This window comes from Poecilia mexicana, unplaced genomic scaffold (assembly GCF_051168715.1).
Source record: "Poecilia mexicana isolate PSO_F unplaced genomic scaffold, ASM5116871v1 scaffold_3, whole genome shotgun sequence".
NCBI classification, from domain to species: Eukaryota; Metazoa; Chordata; class Actinopteri; order Cyprinodontiformes; family Poeciliidae; genus Poecilia; species Poecilia mexicana.
Genome location: NW_028263372.1, coordinates 35,013,165 through 35,033,995, shown reverse-complemented (window position 1 = coordinate 35,033,995; position 20,831 = coordinate 35,013,165). Strand labels below are relative to the sequence as shown.

General features: G+C 40.1%; 1 protein-coding gene across 1 annotated transcript in view; it reads left to right on the top strand.

Annotated features, from left to right (window-relative positions):
- Positions 1–20,831, top strand: part of iqgap1 (IQ motif containing GTPase activating protein 1) — a 55,907-nt gene that overhangs the window by 18,412 nt on the left and 16,664 nt on the right. The window contains exons 3-15 of the mRNA XM_088004492.1: positions 5,116–5,272; positions 6,651–6,728; positions 7,016–7,092; positions 9,149–9,216; positions 9,586–9,699; positions 10,804–10,982; positions 11,165–11,252; positions 11,561–11,718; positions 11,844–11,928; positions 12,671–12,834; positions 13,219–13,379; positions 13,466–13,590; positions 14,318–14,481. Coding sequence (XP_087860618.1) covers positions 5,116–5,272; positions 6,651–6,728; positions 7,016–7,092; positions 9,149–9,216; positions 9,586–9,699; positions 10,804–10,982; positions 11,165–11,252; positions 11,561–11,718; positions 11,844–11,928; positions 12,671–12,834; positions 13,219–13,379; positions 13,466–13,590; positions 14,318–14,481 — 1,618 coding nt within the window. The remainder of the gene's footprint in view (positions 1–5,115; positions 5,273–6,650; positions 6,729–7,015; positions 7,093–9,148; positions 9,217–9,585; positions 9,700–10,803; positions 10,983–11,164; positions 11,253–11,560; positions 11,719–11,843; positions 11,929–12,670; positions 12,835–13,218; positions 13,380–13,465; positions 13,591–14,317; positions 14,482–20,831) is intronic.

Sequence of the window (20,831 nt, the reverse complement as noted above, 5' to 3'; positions counted from 1 at the left end):
ACAGCTCAATAGTAAACATATCCAGGATAACAAACACTGCTAATCCACCTCATTTGCTTTTGCTTCTCCTCATTAACGGGGCAATAAAGTCAATTTTTACTTAACACTGCTTTTTTTAAATCTCCCATAATTCAAAGTATTTTAAATTAACTGCAAAGCTTTAATGTGAATGTAAACTGATCTGTTTTTACTGTCAGTTTAGTTGGAGTTTGTTCTTCTAATGATGATTTTATCTGATCCATGACCGACCTTTAGACTTGGCTTCCTGTTATTTTGACATCTATTGTCAACAGTTTAGCAAAGCTCATGTAGTTTAGAGTTGAGAAAATGTGATACGGATTTGATTTGTTTCTAATTCTTCTATATCAACTTATTTTGTTGAACAGTAAATGTGCTGCAAGTAAATCTCCATCCTGTGAGAAACATTGTGTAGAAATATCAGTGCTGAATATTATCTTGAATGTTTTCTGGTTTTTACTGGAAGCATGAGTTTCTGTGAATAAGCAGATGTTTTCAGGTGCAACAGTTTCAAAATGTTTCCTACACGTTGACGGTCTTTTTTCCCAAAACCTTTTGCATCATATCTATAAATATCCCAGTTCATCTTTAAGAAAAAGATACAAGATCTTGTCTTTTTTACTGCTTATTGAAGCGTGGTGTAGACTTGACTGGCCCGTTTTTTTATTTTAATCAGTGAGTCAAACCTTTTGGGCCGCTCCCTGTAGCAGGACAACAATACTTTGCAGTCACACAGAAACGGATTGTGGTCTGTTAGCTGGGCCATAATTATCTGCTCTCTATTAAACAGCGACTGAAGCAGAAAACTGCTCTGACTGAAACTCAGGACACAAAAAGTTCAACGTTTCTCATCTTTGTGGAGGAAATTTATCTTATTTTTGTTTTAATTTGTTTTGTGCCTGAATGAAGAGTTTTGTAACATCCTGCAGGAACATTTTGGACTTGGCCACAGCGTTTCCTGAAGTCAGAGCGTCTTCCTGTGGAGATGATGGTCAGCAGAAGACCTCTTCCTATGAGATTGACCTCTGACCTCTGGGTTGACTTCAGCTTCCTAGCAGCAATCTGGATGCATGTTCTACGTTTCCCTTATGCTGCAATGTGTGCACGCTATTTTCTTCTAGGATTCACAGAAATGCATCTGTTTATTTCACAATTATTTCCAGAATATTTAATTTTATTTATTTTAATTTCAATCTAATTGTACGTTTTCATGGCCATATATTATTAAGTTAAGTTCAGAAATACCTTCAACTTTCTGATTGCGTCAGAGATAAGGCACATCTTTCTTTCTTTCTTTGTAAATCTTCTCACAGCTTTAAAATGTGTGGAATGAGTTGGAGCTGTAACCTTTAGACAGCTACACCTTCATGTTTTGAGTGATTATTAGGATTCCAGTCGTTGTCTTCATATCTGTGGCTGTATTTTGAATTGCAGACATGCCTGGAGTCCACAACACAACTGTACATTTGTTTCCTGAGTCGTTTTCAGAGAGGCATCCTGAAATCCCATTCAGAGCTGCAGATCTTGCTGGTTAAGTGGAGGGTGTGACTGTGTTTGTGCTGGGCTGGAAGGAGTGTGTAGCTTTGATAAAGAGAGTCATTACTTAGGAGTCTTTATGGAGCCTTTCTCTGCGCCAGCAGAGAGTGAAAGTGGGGGCTTGTTCCTGAGAGAAGGGCCCCGGCCCCGCGCCCCGGCCCGGTCGCCCCGGCCTCAATGGCAGGCCTGTCTGAAAGCCCCCATGTCACGACTTCCTGAGAGGGAAGTTGTTTCAGCTGGTGTTAGCCGCCCGCCCTTACATTTGTTTGCAGACCAAGAGACTTCAGGAAAACCCAAGTGTTGGGAAACTCTCTGAAATTGAGGCTCCACATTGAAGATAAGACACAGTTTGTTCAGCTGCAGTATGTAAATATTTTAATATATTTGTTGGAACAACCTCTGTGTTGTGGCAGTACAACACGAGACGGATAATCTGTGGAAAAAAATAATCCCCTCTGCTTTCTCTTAGTGCCAACAGGAAGCAACCAATCAGAGCCAGGAGGCGGGTCTTAGCGCTGTCAATCACCACTCCTAATGGTGCATCTGCCTCCTGACAGCACAGCCTGTAATGAATGCAAATGCTAGTTAGCATGGCAGATAAATGTGTTTTAGGAGATTATTAATAGTTTTACAGATTTTTAAACGAAGCTAAAAGCGATTTATTTGCCTTAAATGCTAAATGTTTATGTTTTTGTATAGTTTATGCTCAATTACTGCTTTGAGTGTGTTCTCTCAGCAAATGGCCTACTCCAGTTAACGATTAATCAATTACTTGACAATTACATCAATAATTGATTAATCCGATGAATCGTTTAAGTCCTAGTTGGCAGTTAAACAGTCCAGTGGCTCTGGGACCTTCCTGTCCTGATGGAGGCAGATTAAAAGCAGCTCAGAGTTGTTGGTTAGTTTGGGGTGTGGTTTTTATTTAAATGTGCTTTTTGTTTAAAACTGTACCTGAGATGAGGCTAATGAGTAAAACCTTCAGAAGCCCCTTTTTGTTCTTGCAGCTCTTGCAACAGAGATGCGTGTGTGTGCATGCAGGAGCAGAGGAATCTCTTAATCCTTCCCAGGACACAGGTAACCCTGCTGCTGCTGCTGCAGGGGAGTGGGAGTGTTTTCTCAGCAGATTAAAGGAGAGGCTGTTTTTCTTTCTTTCTTTTTTTTAATGGGACTTCACTGAATCTGCTCTGGCACTGGGGAATTCCTCATGGAAATGCAGCTTCCCAGTGAGAGCTGAGGTTTTGGATCAAATTGTAAAAATCTATTGTGTGTAAATGGAGATTGTATTTTTTGTTTTTTATTTATTTATAATAAAAAAATTATATTATGTGCAATTGTAATTTGATTATTATGATGATGATGATAAAAATATATTTTATTGTAATTTTTTTATATCTTAATCATTATTTGCATTTTAATCATTTTGGGAAACAATTGTTTTAATTTCAAACAGGATTTGAAATTCAAAAATACATAATTAACTCAGTATTTGTATTATCCAACTTCCTCCAGTTAGTTATTGTAGATACTAATGGCTGTGAGCAGGATGGATCTCCTGTAGCAGTCTGTAATACAGTGGTTCAGAATAGGCCTCTGACTGAAGACTCTGTTGTATAACACAATATATAAGTATGGAATTTTGCTACAGTCGTGGACAATGTCAACATAAAATCTGATTCTTCAACTAAACCTAAACAGACGTCAATAAAAGCGAGCGTGACGCTCCGTACATCAGGGATGCATTTCCACTGCTGCATGTCTTAAATGCATGTTTTAAATACACTCCTTTACAAGAAGAAAATATTTTTCCAACATGTTTCTGTCGACAGTTAGTTGAATTGTCTCGTCCAAACCGCCTATTGTGAACACTTTTAGTAAAACTAGCGTACCGTAATGTTGCAGCGACACGCCGTCATTCTATTGGCTGAAACTCCAATCTTTCCTAGTTTTCCTGTGAGAGACGAAAAATAAAGCTAAACTACAAAACCACAACATGTTACCAAGTATTTCTGGTCTAGTTTCTAGTGAAATTAGTTGGTTTTCTTAAAACAAGACAAAAATAGCATACAAGTAACTTTCGAGCAAGATATGGGAACTTGTTTTAGGTCAGTAGTTCCTTAAAATTGATGAAAAAGTTCTAGTTGCACTGGTGGATATTTCTCCTGTATTACAAGTAAAATTAAGCAATGACTGATTTAAAATAAATTCTGAATCTTGCTAAAAAGTTACTTAACTCAGTTTTGTCTTATTGCAAGTGAACTGAGGTATTTGCACTAGAAACTAGATAAAAATATTTGGTAAGATTTTGTTTTTGCAGTGTGAAATGGAAAATCCAAAGAAGTCTCACAAGTCTTTTCTCCTGCAGTAATTAAATTTATATATCTCAGATATTGTGCAGAAAATGCAACAAGAACTGGGTGGAAGAACCGACCTGATGTCATTTGGTTCTGGCTTTTACCTTCATAGGTAGAAATGATACAGGAGAGAAATGTTTGTGCATAGTTTTGAGAGTGGAGGATATTGGTAAGCAGCAAGGTTTCTGAGTGAGCGCAGAGTTTTACATGAGAACCACAACATCTGAGATGAAAAGATAACTCATCATAAAACTCTCAAAGTAAACATCCTAACTGTCTTTTTCAAAGTGGTGTAACTGAGCCAGATGCTGCTGCTGGTGTTTGAATCCAGTCTTCCCAGTGAGGGAGCGCAGCGCGTCTCCTCCATGGCCCAGCGCTGACTCGGCAGGAATGTGATTTCATAATATGACCTAGAAGAAATGAAATGTCACTCCTGAGGGATGCTGGGAGCGCTGACTGAGTGCTGCAGGCACGGAGCTGTAATAATAAATAAAAATTAACTAATTAGTCATCAGACAGAATGTGCAGAACATCACTCAGATTCGCTGTTTTACAGACTTCATGCTGCATGTTTTTAGTAATCAATTATTCTGATGATTAATCGATTAAGCAGATCAAATAAATGCCACATCCTGCAGATTTTTCATTTTACCACAAGCCTTTATGTAATAAAAAACTTACATAAAAATGAATATAAAGAAATTATTAAATAAATTTTTTAAATAAGAAAACTAACATTTTATTGCCTAAAATATAGTAACTAAAGACAAAAAATCCTTCAAACATCAGTCTGTGAAAAGTTCAGCCTTTTCTGCTCGACAGCGTAGAGCTGATGTTTTTATTTTTAGTTTAGCCAATTTCTACATGGATGGCAAAAGGTGCTTAACAAGAGAAATTTTACAGAAACGCCACGAGGAGACATTAAAGTTTTTTATTTTATTTTCAATGTAAATTTCTGTTTTTTGTACATTTTTGTTTCAGTTAACAACAAATCAACAAATGGTCTTTTTCTGACTGCATACTCCGATTAATGATTAATCAATTAATCAATTAGTTTATGATTACTAGTTGATTATTCACGATTAATCTGATTAATTGTTAAAGCCCTACATGTTTGTGCAGAATCAGCCTTGGTTTGAGATCCGTTCCCGTCGTTGCGGAGGAAGTTGCTGCTTGGCTTCATGCTTGCCTCCTCTCTCCTCCGCAGATGGATGGAGGCCTGTCTGGACGAGGAGTTGCCCCCGACAACGGAGCTGGAGGAGGGGCTGAGAAATGGCGTCTATCTGGCCAAACTGGGCAACTTCTTTGCCCCGCAGACGGTTTCCCTCAAGAAGATCTACGATCGTGAGCAGACGCGCTACAAGGTCAGAAGATTTTAGATGTTTTCCACTGAGACTAATTCAGATTTTCCTTTATTTTTTTTTACGTTCAATAAAATACAGTAAAAAGGTTCAGAGGGTAAATTAGTAAAGGTTAGTTTAGGGTATTAAATGTGGAAGAGTGATCATCTGTTGAAAGAAAAGTCACTCTGGTCTGACTTACAGTCAAACCCTTCACATCACCCACAGGTTGAGCTGGACTTTTCTCTTGTTTGTCATTTTGACTGAAACTCCCATCATAGTCAGTTTTTTATCCAAAAGATAAAAATGACAGACAGGGCCGGATAAAACTTTTTTGGGGCCCTAGTTATGTTATCATTTGGGCCCCCACACCAACATGTCAACACCAGAGGCTTTATCTCTCCTGAGCTGCTCTGTGTGTAACATACCTGCTATCATTAGCATAATTAGCTTACATCAAGTTTTATGACTGCTGGTTTTAACCTGACAGGAGTAGAAAACAGAAAATAAATATTTGGATTATGAAGTGCAGAATGGTATTTAAATGTGCCATATTTTAATTATTTGAAAGGAATGTCATTTGAAAAACACAAAATTTTCAGTAAACAAGTTTGACATCAATATTTGCCCAACAGTGGCAGCAGCCAACAGCAGGAAGAGATTAATCTGTTATTATATGTTTAATTCACATGATTACACAAATTTTTACATTTCCTTTTGGGTTTCTACTACTGAAAAAGCCAGAGTGCTTTAAGAACCCCCAAAGAACACCAAGCTATTTTTGGCAATAAGCTAATGTTTTTTGGTGAGGTTACCTAGCAACCCCAGCGGAGTTCCGCCTGTTGCCTAGCAACCCAAACTGTATGCGCTGTACAATGGCTGCTGGAAAAGACAAATGTTTTGTTGTTCACTTACCATCCAGAAACCACTTGCTGCATTCTTGTAGGCTGTACAGGAGGCTCCACTTTTGCTTTTCAAAGATGTGCGGTTGTATAATTGCACTTCTGTTTGCAGCCGTTTTCATGCGGGTTTGAGGTGGGGGGTGGGGCCAGCAGCGGCTTATTTGGATTTAGAGTTTAAAAGAAGCATCATAAATCACTTAATTGTTGGAATCCACATTTTTCGCCTCAATTTTCTTGATGTTAGACTGCAGCATTAAATCCAGAGAAATGCACAGATTTCTGTAAACGTGCAACAAGACGAAATGTGTAAAAGATTCACAGTATAAGTCCTTTTACCAGACACTGTAGCACACACACTACACACACTCATTTTCATGTGACACGCGTTTAGGTGAATAAGGTTTCCTCTTACAGTTCGCACCGCCAAAATGTAACAGTAGCTTTTCAAAAGACAGAAATGGTGTTTTCTTCAGTTCTGATTCTGTGTTTCTCTGCTGCAGGCGACCGGCCTCCATTTCAGACACACAGACAACGTCATCCAGTGGCTCAACGCCATGGCAGAAAAGGGACTGCCAAAGGTGAGCACAACACTTTCAAAGGAATTTTAAATGCTGATCATTGCTCCCAAAAATGTGGAAATCAATAGCTAATATCATGAGAATGACTCTGATTGGTGACATAGAGGAAAATTGGGCTATTGGTTCCCGTGTCCAGTATAAAGGAGGGTTTTGACTCCAAAGCAGTGAGTTTTGCCGCTGGGTGTGTAAATGATCATGAACATTGTGTAATTCTCACCATGAGCTCATCTTCTGCACACATGCTCCAACATGATGCTGATTTTCTTACCTCACTGCTTTTGTTTCAGATCTTCTACCCAGAAACCACAGACATATACGACCGAAAGAACATGCCGCGCTGCGTCTACTGTATCCACGCTCTCAGGTCAGTTCGCTCTCCGCCTGTCGGTCATTAAAAAGCCAAACACTGAAACTCAGAGCTCTGCTTGGATTCCTCCTCCTTCCGGTTGGTCTAACTGGCCACAAGGCCTGCTGAGGTCAACAAAGGGCTGCTTGTTTATGAAAGATGGAGTTATTTTCTGGTTGCATTTAAGAAACTGTCCATTCAGGCTTTGTTGGCCTGAAACCTGTTTAAATATGATGTCATGAGGTGAACAATGCAGGTATTCAAAGGTGGAAGCCAAAGCAAACATTTAAGCCAGAATGGAAAGGTTTTGTATGGAAGCACCAAGGATTTAACGGCTTTTAAATACGTCCTCATCATCAATAACAGACAGTAATTGTTTTCTGTTTGTACACATTACTGTCTGTCAGTTGAGTTTTGTACAGATCAGTGTATATATATAAATAAAACATATTTTTGTTAACATGTTTTACTCAAAATACCTCAAGTTGCATTTTCAAATTCACTACAGCAGTGGTCCCCAACCCCCGGTCCAATTGGTACCCGGCCGCGCAAGAAATAATTAAATATTTCCGTTTTATGTATTATTTGAGTCTGGAGGATCTTTTATTTTGAAAATCCTTTAACCGAATTCTCTCTGTTACTTGCGCACCAACATTGAGCCCATAAGCAGGAAAATAAGTAAGAAATCAGATCAGATGTCTTTGGAAAGTTTCTTTGCAAAGGGGAAAAGGCCCAGAGAAGAGACAGGAGGATGGATTTATCCCGGACCGGTAGGTGAGTCAAACATTACAAGCCGCTCTGCGTAACATGGCGACCTGCTGCTAATGAGGCAATGAAGCTTCAAGCTGCTTCACCTCGTAGAGACCAAGCAGGCTGTGGATATAAGCAACACAGCTCGGGTGTCATTGTCTCCATCACTCCCTGATGTCTCGTTGCAGAGAAACAAGCTCAGGGCTCCGTTAGTCATTATCGTGAGTTAAAATTTTCACGAAAGTAAAATGTTCGTCTTTGTGGCGCATCTGTATCTTATTTTGAAGGGATATGTAAACGTTACCATAGCGACCAGAGTCAGAGCGTTTGGGCAGTGGTCGAAAGGAGATGAGTAGAGCTTGTGAGTCTTAAGCCTGGTTTAGACGGCAAGATTTAAGGATGTCGGCCGATTCTCCAAACCTCTGTGACCACAGAGCTGATAACAGTACAACAGGTTCGATCGGTTCGTGTTCAGCCTCAAGGCAGGAGCAACACGAACCGATTCCAGTCACAAACATCCCGATTCCAGAGGATAATCCAGTAAAATTCCCAACATATCGGGAATTTAGAATGACCAAACAAGGATGACGATGTAGAAACAATAGTGACAGTTTGTGGAGTCACTTTAAGCGATAAAAGACGTAAAATGAGCAGCTGCTGCACTATGATTTGGAGGTGACTGGTTTTTCATAGTTAACATTTTTAACTGAATAAACATAATAATGACCTTTAGATTTAATAATAAACATTTCCACATATCATCTCCGATATCCACCGGACTCTCAGTTCCGCGATATGTCAGCTGTTTGGGATTCCCCTCTGTTCTGACGTCACCGCGCTTTCTGATTGGCTACCTGTCACATTCAGCAGGTTGTATTCTCGTTCCCAGTCAGGGAAAACCCCACAGGCTGCGATAAAAGGGCCAAGACAACCCAAACTGGGTATATTCAGGATTTAGCGGGAACACCAACATGCAGAAGCCTTATCTGACGGTTCATGCCCCCCCCCACCCCCCACCGGGCCTCGACCGGTCCGCGGTAATAAAAAGGTCGGGGACCACTGCACTACAGGACTGCTGTTATCGCATTTGAGGCAATAAAATGTTTTTCTTATTTAAAACAGGGACTGAATTATCTATTTCCATCTCTTAATGCATTTCTAATATTTTATAAAAACTGCTTAAGTAGTTTAATGAAAAGTTTGCAGAATGTGCCAATTTTTTATCTGATTAATGATGATGCACATATTTTTCTTGCACGTCTCTATAGTTTCTGTATAAAATTGACCTCATACTGTGCGTTTCTGTTTTCTATTATTTCAACAGTCTGTACTTGTTCAAGCTGGGTTTGGCTCCACAGATCCAGGATCTTTATGGAAAAGTAGCATTCACGGGTAAGCGGAGGAGTCTGCCTCTATTTCCGTCAGGCTTTCTATTTTTAACCTGACTATGTCATCGTCAGCATTACAGATGTTCCCTTGTTTGTAAAGTTAAAATGAAAGTTTAAACACTGCGGAGCTGTTCACACCGTAAAACCCTGAGAGAGGAGAACGAGGCAGGCAGAGCAGCTGCGGCCAGAAGGAGCAGCTGGAAATGTGAAAGCCATTAGTAACAGTGAGAGCTTTTCCTGTCTGTGGCAGCTTCAGGAATCCCACTGTCAAACGTCGGCCAGGAACAGTTCGTCCCTGCTTTTTCCTACTGGTTTCGGTTTTTCCACTGCCATCTCTGAATGTGTTGCTTCTGCTCTGTGCCATCTCCTGCAGAGGAGGAAATCAACAACATGAAGAACGAGCTGGAGAAGTACGGGATCCAGATGCCCGCCTTCAGCAAGATCGGAGGGATTCTGGCCAGTGAGCTGTCGGTGGACGAAGCTGCATGTGAGCCGCGTTCAGATGTCAACGGAGGGAGGGCCTGACTCTGCAAAAACACCAAACCGTACCAAGACCCGTCTCAATTCTACTGCAGTTATCTCAGTAAACTTAAAATAAGACAAAACTGATGCGTAGGTAACTTTTCAGCAAGATACAGGAGCTTGTTTTAATTAAAATATTCCAAACAAATGACCAGCTCCACTGGCAGGTTATTTCACATACAACAACAAATGTTTCCCATATTATCAGTGAAATAATGTGCCAATCAATCAAGTACTTTTTCATCAATATTAAGCAATTAATGACTTAAAACAAGCTTCTATATTGTGCTTGAAAGTTGAAAGTTGTGAGTTAGTTTTGTCTCATTTCAAGTGTTCTGAGATATTTGCACTAGAAACTAGACAGAAATACTTGGTAAAATGTGTTTTTTTCAGTGTGCAAGTGCTTCAAAACAAAAACACAAAATCTTACCAAGTATTTTTGGTCCATTTTCTAGTGCAAATATCTCAGTCCACCCAAAATAAGACAAAACTAACTCACAAGTAACTTGTCAGCAACACACAGGAGCTTGTTTTAAATCATTAATGCCTTAATAATGTATTTTACTTGAGAAAAATGTCTTGTTTTAAATGAATTCATCTGCCAGAGGAGCTTGTACTTTTATTCTGTATCAAGGGTTATTTACTGAAAGCAAACTCCAATATGTTGCTTAAAAGTTACTTATAATTTAGTTTTGTCTTATTTGAAGTGTGTTAATATATTTGCACTGAAAACTAGACCAAAAATGCTTGGTAAGGTTTTGTGTTTTTGTTGTGCAGCACTTTACAGTTAAACACTGCAAAAAACAAAAATACGTTGTTTTTGTTCTGCAGTGCAGCCGCTGCAGCTCACTAATAAACAACACATATCTGATTTAAACAGCCAGTGGAAAATAATTAATCATCATTACAGTTTATGTGGGAGTCCATTTGGGATTAAATGTGTTGATTAGACGTTCAGAGCAGCTGGCGGCTTTTTTCCCGCCGGTTATCGCTTCATTTCAACCACAGCAAAGTTGATCTAAGTTCAGTAAAAATGAAGCGGCCGGCCTCTCTGCTCCTCCGTCCTCAGTGCACGCTGCAGTGATCGCCATCAACGAGGCCATCGACCAGGGAGTCCCAGAGGGAACCCTGGCCGCCATGCAGAACCCCAACGCCATGCTGCTCAACCTGGACCCGGTCTCGGCCCAGAAGTACCACGACACGCTCTACCAAGCCAAGGGGGAGAAGGTGGCCAGCTCACGAAAACGAGTAAGAATGACCAGGCTGAGATTATAGAACCAACATCGTAGCTTATTATAAGTGATAATAAACATACCTGGATGTTTGAGAAATACTTTAATCTCCATGACAACCAGCTGGACCGAGCCCCGCCTTCGAAGTGACTGTTTTTATTGTCTGAAGCTAATAAAATGCTACCGTTTGTGTTGCAGCAACTGGAGAACTCCGAAGCAGAGCGAGACATTTACGACGAGCTTCTGACTCAGGCAGAAATCCAGGGCAACATCAACATGGTCAACGGTAAGAGCCGCCAAATTTAAACCTCACCTCTGACTGCTTCGCTTGCTAAATAAATCAGTTTATCAGTTTCTTGAAACTTGGTATTGGTAAAGGTATCATCTGAATAAAGTAGCATCATTTTAATAGCTTCTATTCTTTGCATAAATCCCAAATAATCGATTCCATTCACCAATTTTTTTCTACATTTTCTTATTATTGGGCTCAGCATTTTCAATGTGACACACTTTTGCAGGGCGCTGCATGCACAGGCTGTGAATATGCCCTGTTTTTCCTGACGCATTGGCTGACCTTTGACCCTTCTCCTACAGTGAGCAACGCCCTGAGTGCGGCAGAGCAGGCTCTGGTTGGAGGAGACGAGGATAAGTTGTACGAGGCTCTGAAGGCCGTCGGAGTCCAGAACCTGCAGCCTGAGAACAAAGGCTGGTACCTGAAGCAGCTGCAGGGCGAGAGGGAGAACAAAGAGCAGGTACACACACCTACACACACACACACACACACACACACACACACACACACGCACACACACACACACACACACAGATAATCCCAGATTAGCTCTCCTGGCTCCTCATCATCACTTCTCCCTGCTAGGTGTCTCCTGGACAACCTCTGACGAAGGATGAGCTGCAGAGCGGCGTGGACGTGGCGAACGAGGTCGCCGCCGGATACCTGAAGAGTAAGAGCTTCACACACCGACTGCTGGTGTGAACTGAACCGAAACACACCGAACTGCTGAGCATACGGTTATCATGGTCAAGCTAGCATATAAAACCTTTTATTAATCTTTTTGTGCTGTTTGTAAATTTACGAACTGTGGGTATTCATTTTTAAAGTCATATTTTCATGTTGTTCTCTTATTTATAAATGTCTGAGTTCCAAACTGAATATTTAATTTACAAGCTAAATATTTACTTTAAAAATTATATTCAACTTTCAAATTAAATATTTAGCTCCAAATTAAATACTTATTTTCCTAACTAAACATTTATTTTACAAACTGAACATTTAGCAAGGAAGCTATATTTAGGTTTCCAACTAAATATTTAGCTTGTAACTTTTGTTTAGTTTCAGTAGCTTAATACTTTGGTCCTTGCTAAACATTTTGGTTGCTAGTTAAATGTTTAGCTAATATGCAAACTGGCATGCCAATCAGCAAAAATGGAATATCTATTAAACTCCAATATTGCTGTTAATTTTTTACTGTGTAACTTTACAAACAGGACCCCGTTTTTAACCAGCTGTCGTAATATAAACAGTTATTAGCATCTTTTTCTGATTCTTTATGTGATTGTTTTATTTTATCAACCGCTGAGTGGCGTTCGATAAGTCACATGACGTCCAGTCCATTAAAATCTATTAATTCATCTCCCAGCTGTGTCCGTTCCCGTTGTTAACTCCTAACTTCCTGCCTGCTGCAGTGCTGAAGGCGGTGGAGCGCATCAACGCCGCCATCAGAGCGGGCGTGCCGGAGAAGACGGTGGAGGAGCTGATGAACCCGGACGCCCAGCTGCCCGAGGTTCACCCCGGCGCCGCCGACCTCTACCAGAAGGAGCTGGCCTGTCTGCAGCAGCAGAGCGCTGAGGTGACGACACGCACCTGCAGCCTGCAGCCGCCAAACGGGCCGACCCGAGAAAACCGCTGACTCAGCACAAACCGATGCTTTATAACATGAACTAGCATGACTCAGCGATTCTCAGAGGAATCTGCAGAGATCAGTCAGCAGTTCTTTAGACCAATCCCAAATTCCTGATTCACTAAAGCCTCATTCCATCCATCCATCCATCCATCCATCCATCCATCCATCCATCCATCCATCCATCCATCCATCCATCCATCCATCCATCCATCCATCCATCCATCCATCCATCCATCCATCCATCCAAAATCGATGAATCTCTCAAACTGTAACATATTTCCAGTGATGACATCATCAGTCATGTGACTTTTCGCCCGTCCCGTCCTGCAGGGCTCCCTGACCCACCCTGAGCTGCTGGTTGCCGTGGAGATGCTGTCCGCCGTGGTTCTGATGAACGAGGCGCTGGAGGTGGGAGACCGGGCCGCCCTGTGGAGGCAGCTGGCCAGCTCCGTCACCGGGCTCAGCAATGTGGAGGAGGAGTACGCGCAGAGGTCAGGGTCAAAGGTCACGCAGCCGGGTCGTTTCCAGTCAGACGTTTACAGAAGGTTGACGTGTTTTTGTTTCCTCTGCTGCTCAGGTACATGGACGAGCTGATGCGCCTGAAAGCTGCAGCCAAAGAGGAGGGGAGCAAATATCTGACCTGGAACGACATCCAGGCCTGCATCGACCAGGTCAACCTGGCCGTGCAGGAGGAGCACGAACGTAAGGCTCACACCAGCAAAACTTTGACTAGACCTCTAACTGGTCAGCCAAACTACCGAAAAGTGACCTATTATGATTCCTTGAACAGGTTAAGATGGGTCCAAACGTTTTGCAACGAGGGCCCAAATTATCGAGTCAAAAGTCTTTGCAGGCCAAAAACATAAAAATCTAAAATGGAGAAAATAAAATTTTTATTTTTAAGTTTTTTTCATATTGTAGAGGAGAGATTTTGTCTAATGTAGATCCAAAACTTGGAAAGGATTTTGCATTTTTTTGGGTCGATTTAACAAATTTATTCTCAATATAGGAACAGCTTTTGGCTCACTTTCTTTCAAAAGCTTTTCTATATTTAGCCAATCAGATAAAAGCAAAGCAAAGTCGACTTTTCAGAATAAACTTTCTGCTTTTCATAAAAGGCAAATTAATATTTTTCACTGGAAGAAAATTACAAATTACAAGTAAAAGTCTGGACGGGTCAAATTTGCATCATTCTAGATTGATAGTTGGGGGGCCGCAAAAATCAGCCCAAGTGCCTCAAATGGCCCCCGGGCCACACTTTGGACACCACTGGTCATTACATGTTTTTTTTTTTGTTGTTTTTGCACAAAATCATTTTCAGTATTGATGTTTTTGTCCCCTTTAATAACATCAACAAGCTGATGAGGATAAATAACGAGGGTTGAGTAGCTCAGTCTGTTGTAGTAAAGTGTTTTCTTTGTCCATGCAGGAATTGCTGCCATTGGACAGATCAACGAGGCGCTGGACGAAGGCGACCCCACGAAGACCCTGGACATGCTGCAGAACCCGTCCGCCAAGCTCACAGATGTGGACCCGTCCATCGCTCAGCACTACCATGACAAGCTGCTGGAGGCCCGCAGGGAGAAGGCTCATGTAAGTCAGACGCAGCTTCCTGCAGATGGCAGGAAGAGGCGCCGCTTCCAGCCAGCCTCAGTCAATCGTTCACTTCTCCAACACTGGAGCTTCTCTGCAGCTCTTAACGTGCTTTCTTCTAAAATGTTAATCTTTTTTTTGTTTTAGCCACCAGTAAGTCTGATTTATGAATCATTCAGACTTGAAAAGCCTCCTGCAGATGAGGAATGAGTCAGTTTGTTACAAAATATAAGAGCCAAGTTGGAACACTGCAAAAACACAAAATCTTGCAAAGTATTTTTGGTCTACTGCAAACATCTCAGTACACTAGAAAAAAAATACTAAACTACATGTTCAGCAAGATATAGGAGCTTTTTTAAGTCAATAATTTGTTAAACAAAATGAAAGTTCTAGTTCAGATTATTTCACTCATAGAAAAATGTTATAAGTGAAATAATCTGCCACTGGAGTTAGTAATATTTCATCAATATTAAGAAATTGTGTTTAAAAAGCTCCGATCTCTGAAAAGTTACTGAGTTTAGTCTTTTTCCAAGTGTACTAATATATTTTCTCTAGAAATTTCATGTTGGTGCAGTTAATAGCTATTTTTAAAGAGCTTTCTATAGCTGACATAAAATCATGCCACTTATTTTTGACTAGTTTTTTGTTTTTGCAGTGTATGTGAGAGCTTGGTTAAATACCAGCTTTTTAAACTAACAGTTGGAAAACAGTGTTTTGGTTTCCTACCTCGTAGATTTTTGCAGCTCAGTTTGCTTTTTATGCCACTATTTAATTAAAATCTGCAGAAATAAATGCCACATTGATTCAGCTGCTTGATGCCTGGATGTCATTCTGAGATGGTGCAGATAAGTATTGTGATGCAACAAATCCACGTTCCTCCCTGCTTCCTATAAACTGTGATTTTTATCACTTTGGGAGCCATGATTTGTATTCAGAGTCGGGTCGTAGCCAGTTACATTTACTTGAGTAACGTGTTGGAAAAATGCACTTTTAGGAATATTTTTTTTATTGAGTAAAAGTGGAGTATCGACATGCTGTAGAAGGGTCTGTCTGGCTTTGGCATCACTGCTTTAGAGAAAAACGTCTTTCCATGTGAAGCTCTATCCCAGGAGAAATATGTTTTCCTTCTGTGTCTTGGTTGCACGGTTAATCATATTAACAGCTGCGTTTTGGAATTGGTAGCTGAGATGATGCAGGAAGCTTCAGTTTCCACCACCTGCACATGTTTGCATCTCTGTGCAGCCTGCATGGAGTCATGTTACAAACCTGCAAATCTTTTCTGCACCTTCTACCCAAACAGCAGCACATCATGAGGAGTTTGTTGCATTTATGCCTGGCTAATGTTGCAGCTTTGTTTTCTTTTTGAATCGGGATTAAGATGCTGTTTCTTCTGTCTTTTGTTTAAGAAAATATCTCTGAAAAAGGCTGACTGAGCTTCGCTAAACCGCCTCACAGGTATAAATGGGTCAGAAAAAAGGGTTCCTAATTGTAATTGTTGGTTTCATACAGAAAAGAAAACTAAAACATACTTGGTAATATTCACTGAATGCAGCCAGTGATGTTAAACATGCATCACTGCCTCCAATTGAATTTATCTTGTCAAAAAGGCAGAAAATGTTTCAATTTCTTTAGCTAAATCTGTACAAAAGGCCCAAAGTAAATTAGTTTGTATTTGTATTGTATTTACATTTATATCTCTTCTGTTTTATTTTGTTCTTGAATGTTTCTTGTGTTAAATAAAGTTATTGGGAGTTAAAAAATGAAAGAGAACCGGAGAGGAAACGGAAGCCTTCACCTACTTCAAAATAAGAGCATAAATACAAACGTGAAGAAACCTCAACAGTCGACATCCAAAACTTCAACAAAGATGTTGAACTTTGTTCAACTGAAAGTTTTACAAAACATCCACATGAATTCATCTGTAAAAGCTAATTTAGGGAAACCTAAAGGTTGTTAGGCTAAATGAAAAGTTAGCTTCACATCCACAAAGAGCTCTTAGCTTACAGTTTGCAGTCGTATGAAATTATGCTAAACATTAAGTAGTATTTTTCCTCTCTGTGGAGAAACCTGTAAAATGAACTTTCTGCTCAGGTTACCTCCAGCTTCACGGGTTTTTCTTCATCATTTGCTTCTTTGTGAGCTTCAGGTTTTCTTAGTGAGCTTTATGCAAACGGCTCATGCAAACCGCCAGACTACAGTTACGTTATTTTACTGCTGCTCACATTTTAACGCTGACACGACTTTATTTGAATTTCCCTGCTGAAGACCTGGGATAAGACAAGACTAACTTACAAATACAAGTAACTTCTCAGTAAGAAAAAGAGTGAAAAATTCCTTAATGTTGATGAAAAAGTACAAGTTCCACTGGCAGATTATTTCAATTATAATAAATAATAAATAAAAGAAAAATCTGCCAGTGAAACTAGAACTTTTTCATCAACTTTAAGGAATTATTTACTTAAAACAACATCCTGAAATGTTACTTCTAAGTTAGTTTTGTCTTATTTCAAGTGTAATAACATGTTTACATTAAAACCTTGACCAAAATGCTTGTTTTGCATTGCATTGTGGGTGTTTTTGACCAGTTTGCATTCATGATTAGGGTTGCAACTTATTAAGTTAATTAACTATTCTGAATAGCAAATAATCAGATAAAATCAAATTGTCACATTCTGCAGATTTTTTTATTTAGCCGCCCAAACTGTTTTTTTTACACATTAGAAATACATTAAAACATGCAAATAAACATCATTTAATAACTTTCTTATATGAGAAAATAAACATGTATTTATTCAACTGAATCAGTATAGCATTTCTTTAGTTAACACTTGATTATTTGCAACAAATATTAGATTTACAGTTAAAAATAATGCTGACTTCTAATCTGTTGTATTTTTTGTATTAATTTAATAGCAAAATGTGTTTATTTAAAACTAAAACTGCCACTTCAGGAAAGACAAAGAAGCTCTTTAATAAATTCAAAATGTTCAGATTTCTGCACACTTTTGGGTTAATTACTGATCAGCAAACAGCCGTTTGAGTCTGTAGAGGCCAGTTAATCACAGTGAAGTCGATTAATTGTTCCAGCTCTACTCATGACAGAACTTTGGATGTGCTGATTTACTGTGAATGCGTTCAGTGGGGCTGGTAAATGTGCAGATGACTCCATGTGACTCAGGCCTGCAGCAGATGCTGATGTCATGGTGTTGTCACTCCCCAGCCCCCTCCACTTCCTGTCCCATATCCATACAGGATGTGTAACTTTGGCTCAGGAGACGTTCCTCCTCGGCTGGTGAATCTTGAGACACACCAGACCGGAGCTCCGTCTGCCTGGAGAGCACCTCTTCCTGCTGTCCCCGCTCATTTGCCTGGGTTATCACACAAAGTGCGGTTCTTTCGTGCAGAACACGTGCTTGGCACATTTGTGTGTGACGTTGCGAGCAGAAGCTCCTTATTTGGGCCGTTTTGTTCGTCGTAGGGAGGGGAAGCAGAGGGCGAGTTGCAGATAAGCATGCAGGTGTTTGTCGCTGCTTCACTTTTGGTCCATAGTTTGCGTTGAAACTGAGCCGCCGCCCATTTAGTTATGTATGTAATCATAAGATGGGAGTCATGCAGCCTGGAGGGTTTTTACAGTTTGTCTGGCTGTGGCTTTAAACTTCAATGTTTGCTGGGATTTTATGTGATTAACCGCCTCAAAGTAGTGCATAGCTAAAATTTTACACTTTGAGGGAATACCTTATGGTTGTCCCTGCAGTTACTGGGGATCTGTAGGATCAATATCCAGCTGCATTCAGGTCAGGGTTTTAATACATGGATCTGCTTTGATATAAACTGTCCATTGTGCCTCTGGCTGTATGTTAATTGTGTTAGTGGTTCATGTTTCCCAGTGAATTTTGTCTCATCTGAGGTGGGCTGGGCAATAAATCAATAACAATGTGCACCGCAATAACCCTGTGATATTTCAGTTTTTCTTTTTTTAATAAATTTGCTAAACTTTCTACATTTCTGTTAAGATGGGATGCTGAGAAACGCGAGAAACAATATGAACTTTTTGATTTTTAGCAAATAGCTGCAATGAAACAAAGAGTGAAACATTTAAAGGGGTCTGAATACTTTCCATACCAACTGTACGCCGATATTAAATATATAGAAATGTCCAATCCAGAACTGCACAGCATTCTGGGAGATGTAGGCAGAGGAAAGCCTCAACCTATCACAGCCTGCTAGGCTAGGCTAATGGCATCAACTGACTCACTCTTTGGTTACCTAGCAACAACCTGTTGAGAAACGTCTGGTTGCCTAGCAACAACCTGTTGAGCAATAGTTTTAGGTTTCACCACTGTGCCTCACAACTGCTTAAAAATAAAAAATGCCAAACTGGAAGTCACTCTTCCATGGACTATAAGTTAGACGGGAACGAAGTGAGAGCTAGTTCTGAACTTGTGACTTGTTTATCGTTGTCATAGCAACTGCCAAGACAGTTGGTTGACTACTAAGATGACTTTCAACTACAAAGTTCCTGGAAGTGTGATGTCACTTCCATGTGTTGGCGAGCCAGAAGTCCATGACCTTGTTTAGCAGTTCTGCAGCAGAAACTGTTTGACCCAATTGTTCAAAAACTGTAATAAGGAAGACAGAAATATAAACAAATTGAAAAATGTGACTCAAATAAAAATCTAAAGCTATCAACGAAGCACCAGGAGGGACTAATTAAACTTTTCTGCCCTCCTATAGGAGTATACAGACTCAAAGTACACAGCAAAATGTGTTTAGGGGCTAAAAAAGTGACTTTAGCGTGACATGTTTGTGTAGATTTTTTGGGGGTGAAACGCTATAAACGGTTCCACAGAGATGGTAAGGAACAACATGAGTCTGTTTTTCCTGCTGATTTCACATGCATAGGAAATAACAAGCAGGATCTCTGCTGTTTTATTCCTTAAAAGGACAGAAAGCTGAATGCTACATGGGCACACACACCGATCCCTGGTCTGAAGACCGAGTTGGTGATTACAGCAGCTTCCTGTCGTTTTTCTGATGAGGTATTCCCCGGGCGAGTGAGAGAGAGAGAGAGCGCGGGATCATCAGGAGGACGAGCCTCGTGGCTGAGATGAAGTGAAACTGGAAGTTGGTGTTTGCAGCTGATCTGAGAGCTGGAGAAACAAAGGAGCGAGTGTGTTTACTTCACGGGGCTGCGCTTCGCTTTGGTCTCATTAGCTCTGCGGTCTTCGAGCTGTGAGTTAGCGAGGCGGGAAGCAGAAGTTAGCTCAGCGCTGCAGGCTGCGTCTAGATAACCAGCAGGAAGTCCAGCCCAGAATCCACTGACTAACTCAATCATGTTTCTCTTCAGATTATTATCACGTTATTTTGTTGCTGCAGCAGTTCAGCCAAAGATGGAAAGACTCAGCGCACACTCAGGTTTTAAATTTATCCTTTACTGGAAATAAATCCAACCTTTAATTCAATATGGAACGCATCAGAAGATGATGGTTTTTGCAGAATTACAGATAAAGCAGTGACTGTTCTTGCAATATATTGGTTTATTTATTGGTTTATTTAAGGCAAGAAAAGGTAACGGCTTATTCGAAGGGGTGTGCATCAGGCTGGCATGACTCATAAACATACCTGTCATGAACACGAAGGAGACTTCATAAATGTTTAATTCAGTTCAAAAGTACTTTATTGATGCCAAAGGGAAATAACTCTTATTAATTCAGATTCTTGAAGCGTTATTGTAGAAGTGGATGACTACTGGCAGGGAAGACTTCTTGTAGCAGTCTGTATTACGGCGAATCTAAAGAGGCCTCTGACTGAAGACACTGTTTTCCCAAGACGTCTCATGAAGACGATGGTCAGGGTTGATCTTGGTTTACGACGGTAAATAATCAGACTTTTAACGCAAAGTTGACACTTTGAATGGACTTTTAATGCAACTTTGCATTAAAAGTGTCTTTAAAAGTGGAATAATTCATTTTAAGTAATACTTTAGTATTGATGAATTAATACTTGTTCCATTGACAGATTTTTCCTCTGATAACATGGGAAAAATGTCTTGAGCTAAATAACTTACCAGTGGAACCAGAAGTTTTTCATAAATATTAAGGAACTATTTACCTCAAACAACATCCTATATTTTACTGAAAAGTTGCTTCTAAGTTAGTTTTGTCTAATTTCAAGTGTACTAAGATAATTGTATTGGATACCAAACCAAAATTACTGGTAAGATTTTGTTTTATATTGTAGACACTGAAAGATTTGCATTTCTATTCCTTTTAACTTGTCCAGAAAAAGATCTTCAGTCAGTGTCAACCTCAATAAACTTATTTAGCTCAACTTCTCCTATTGCTGCAACT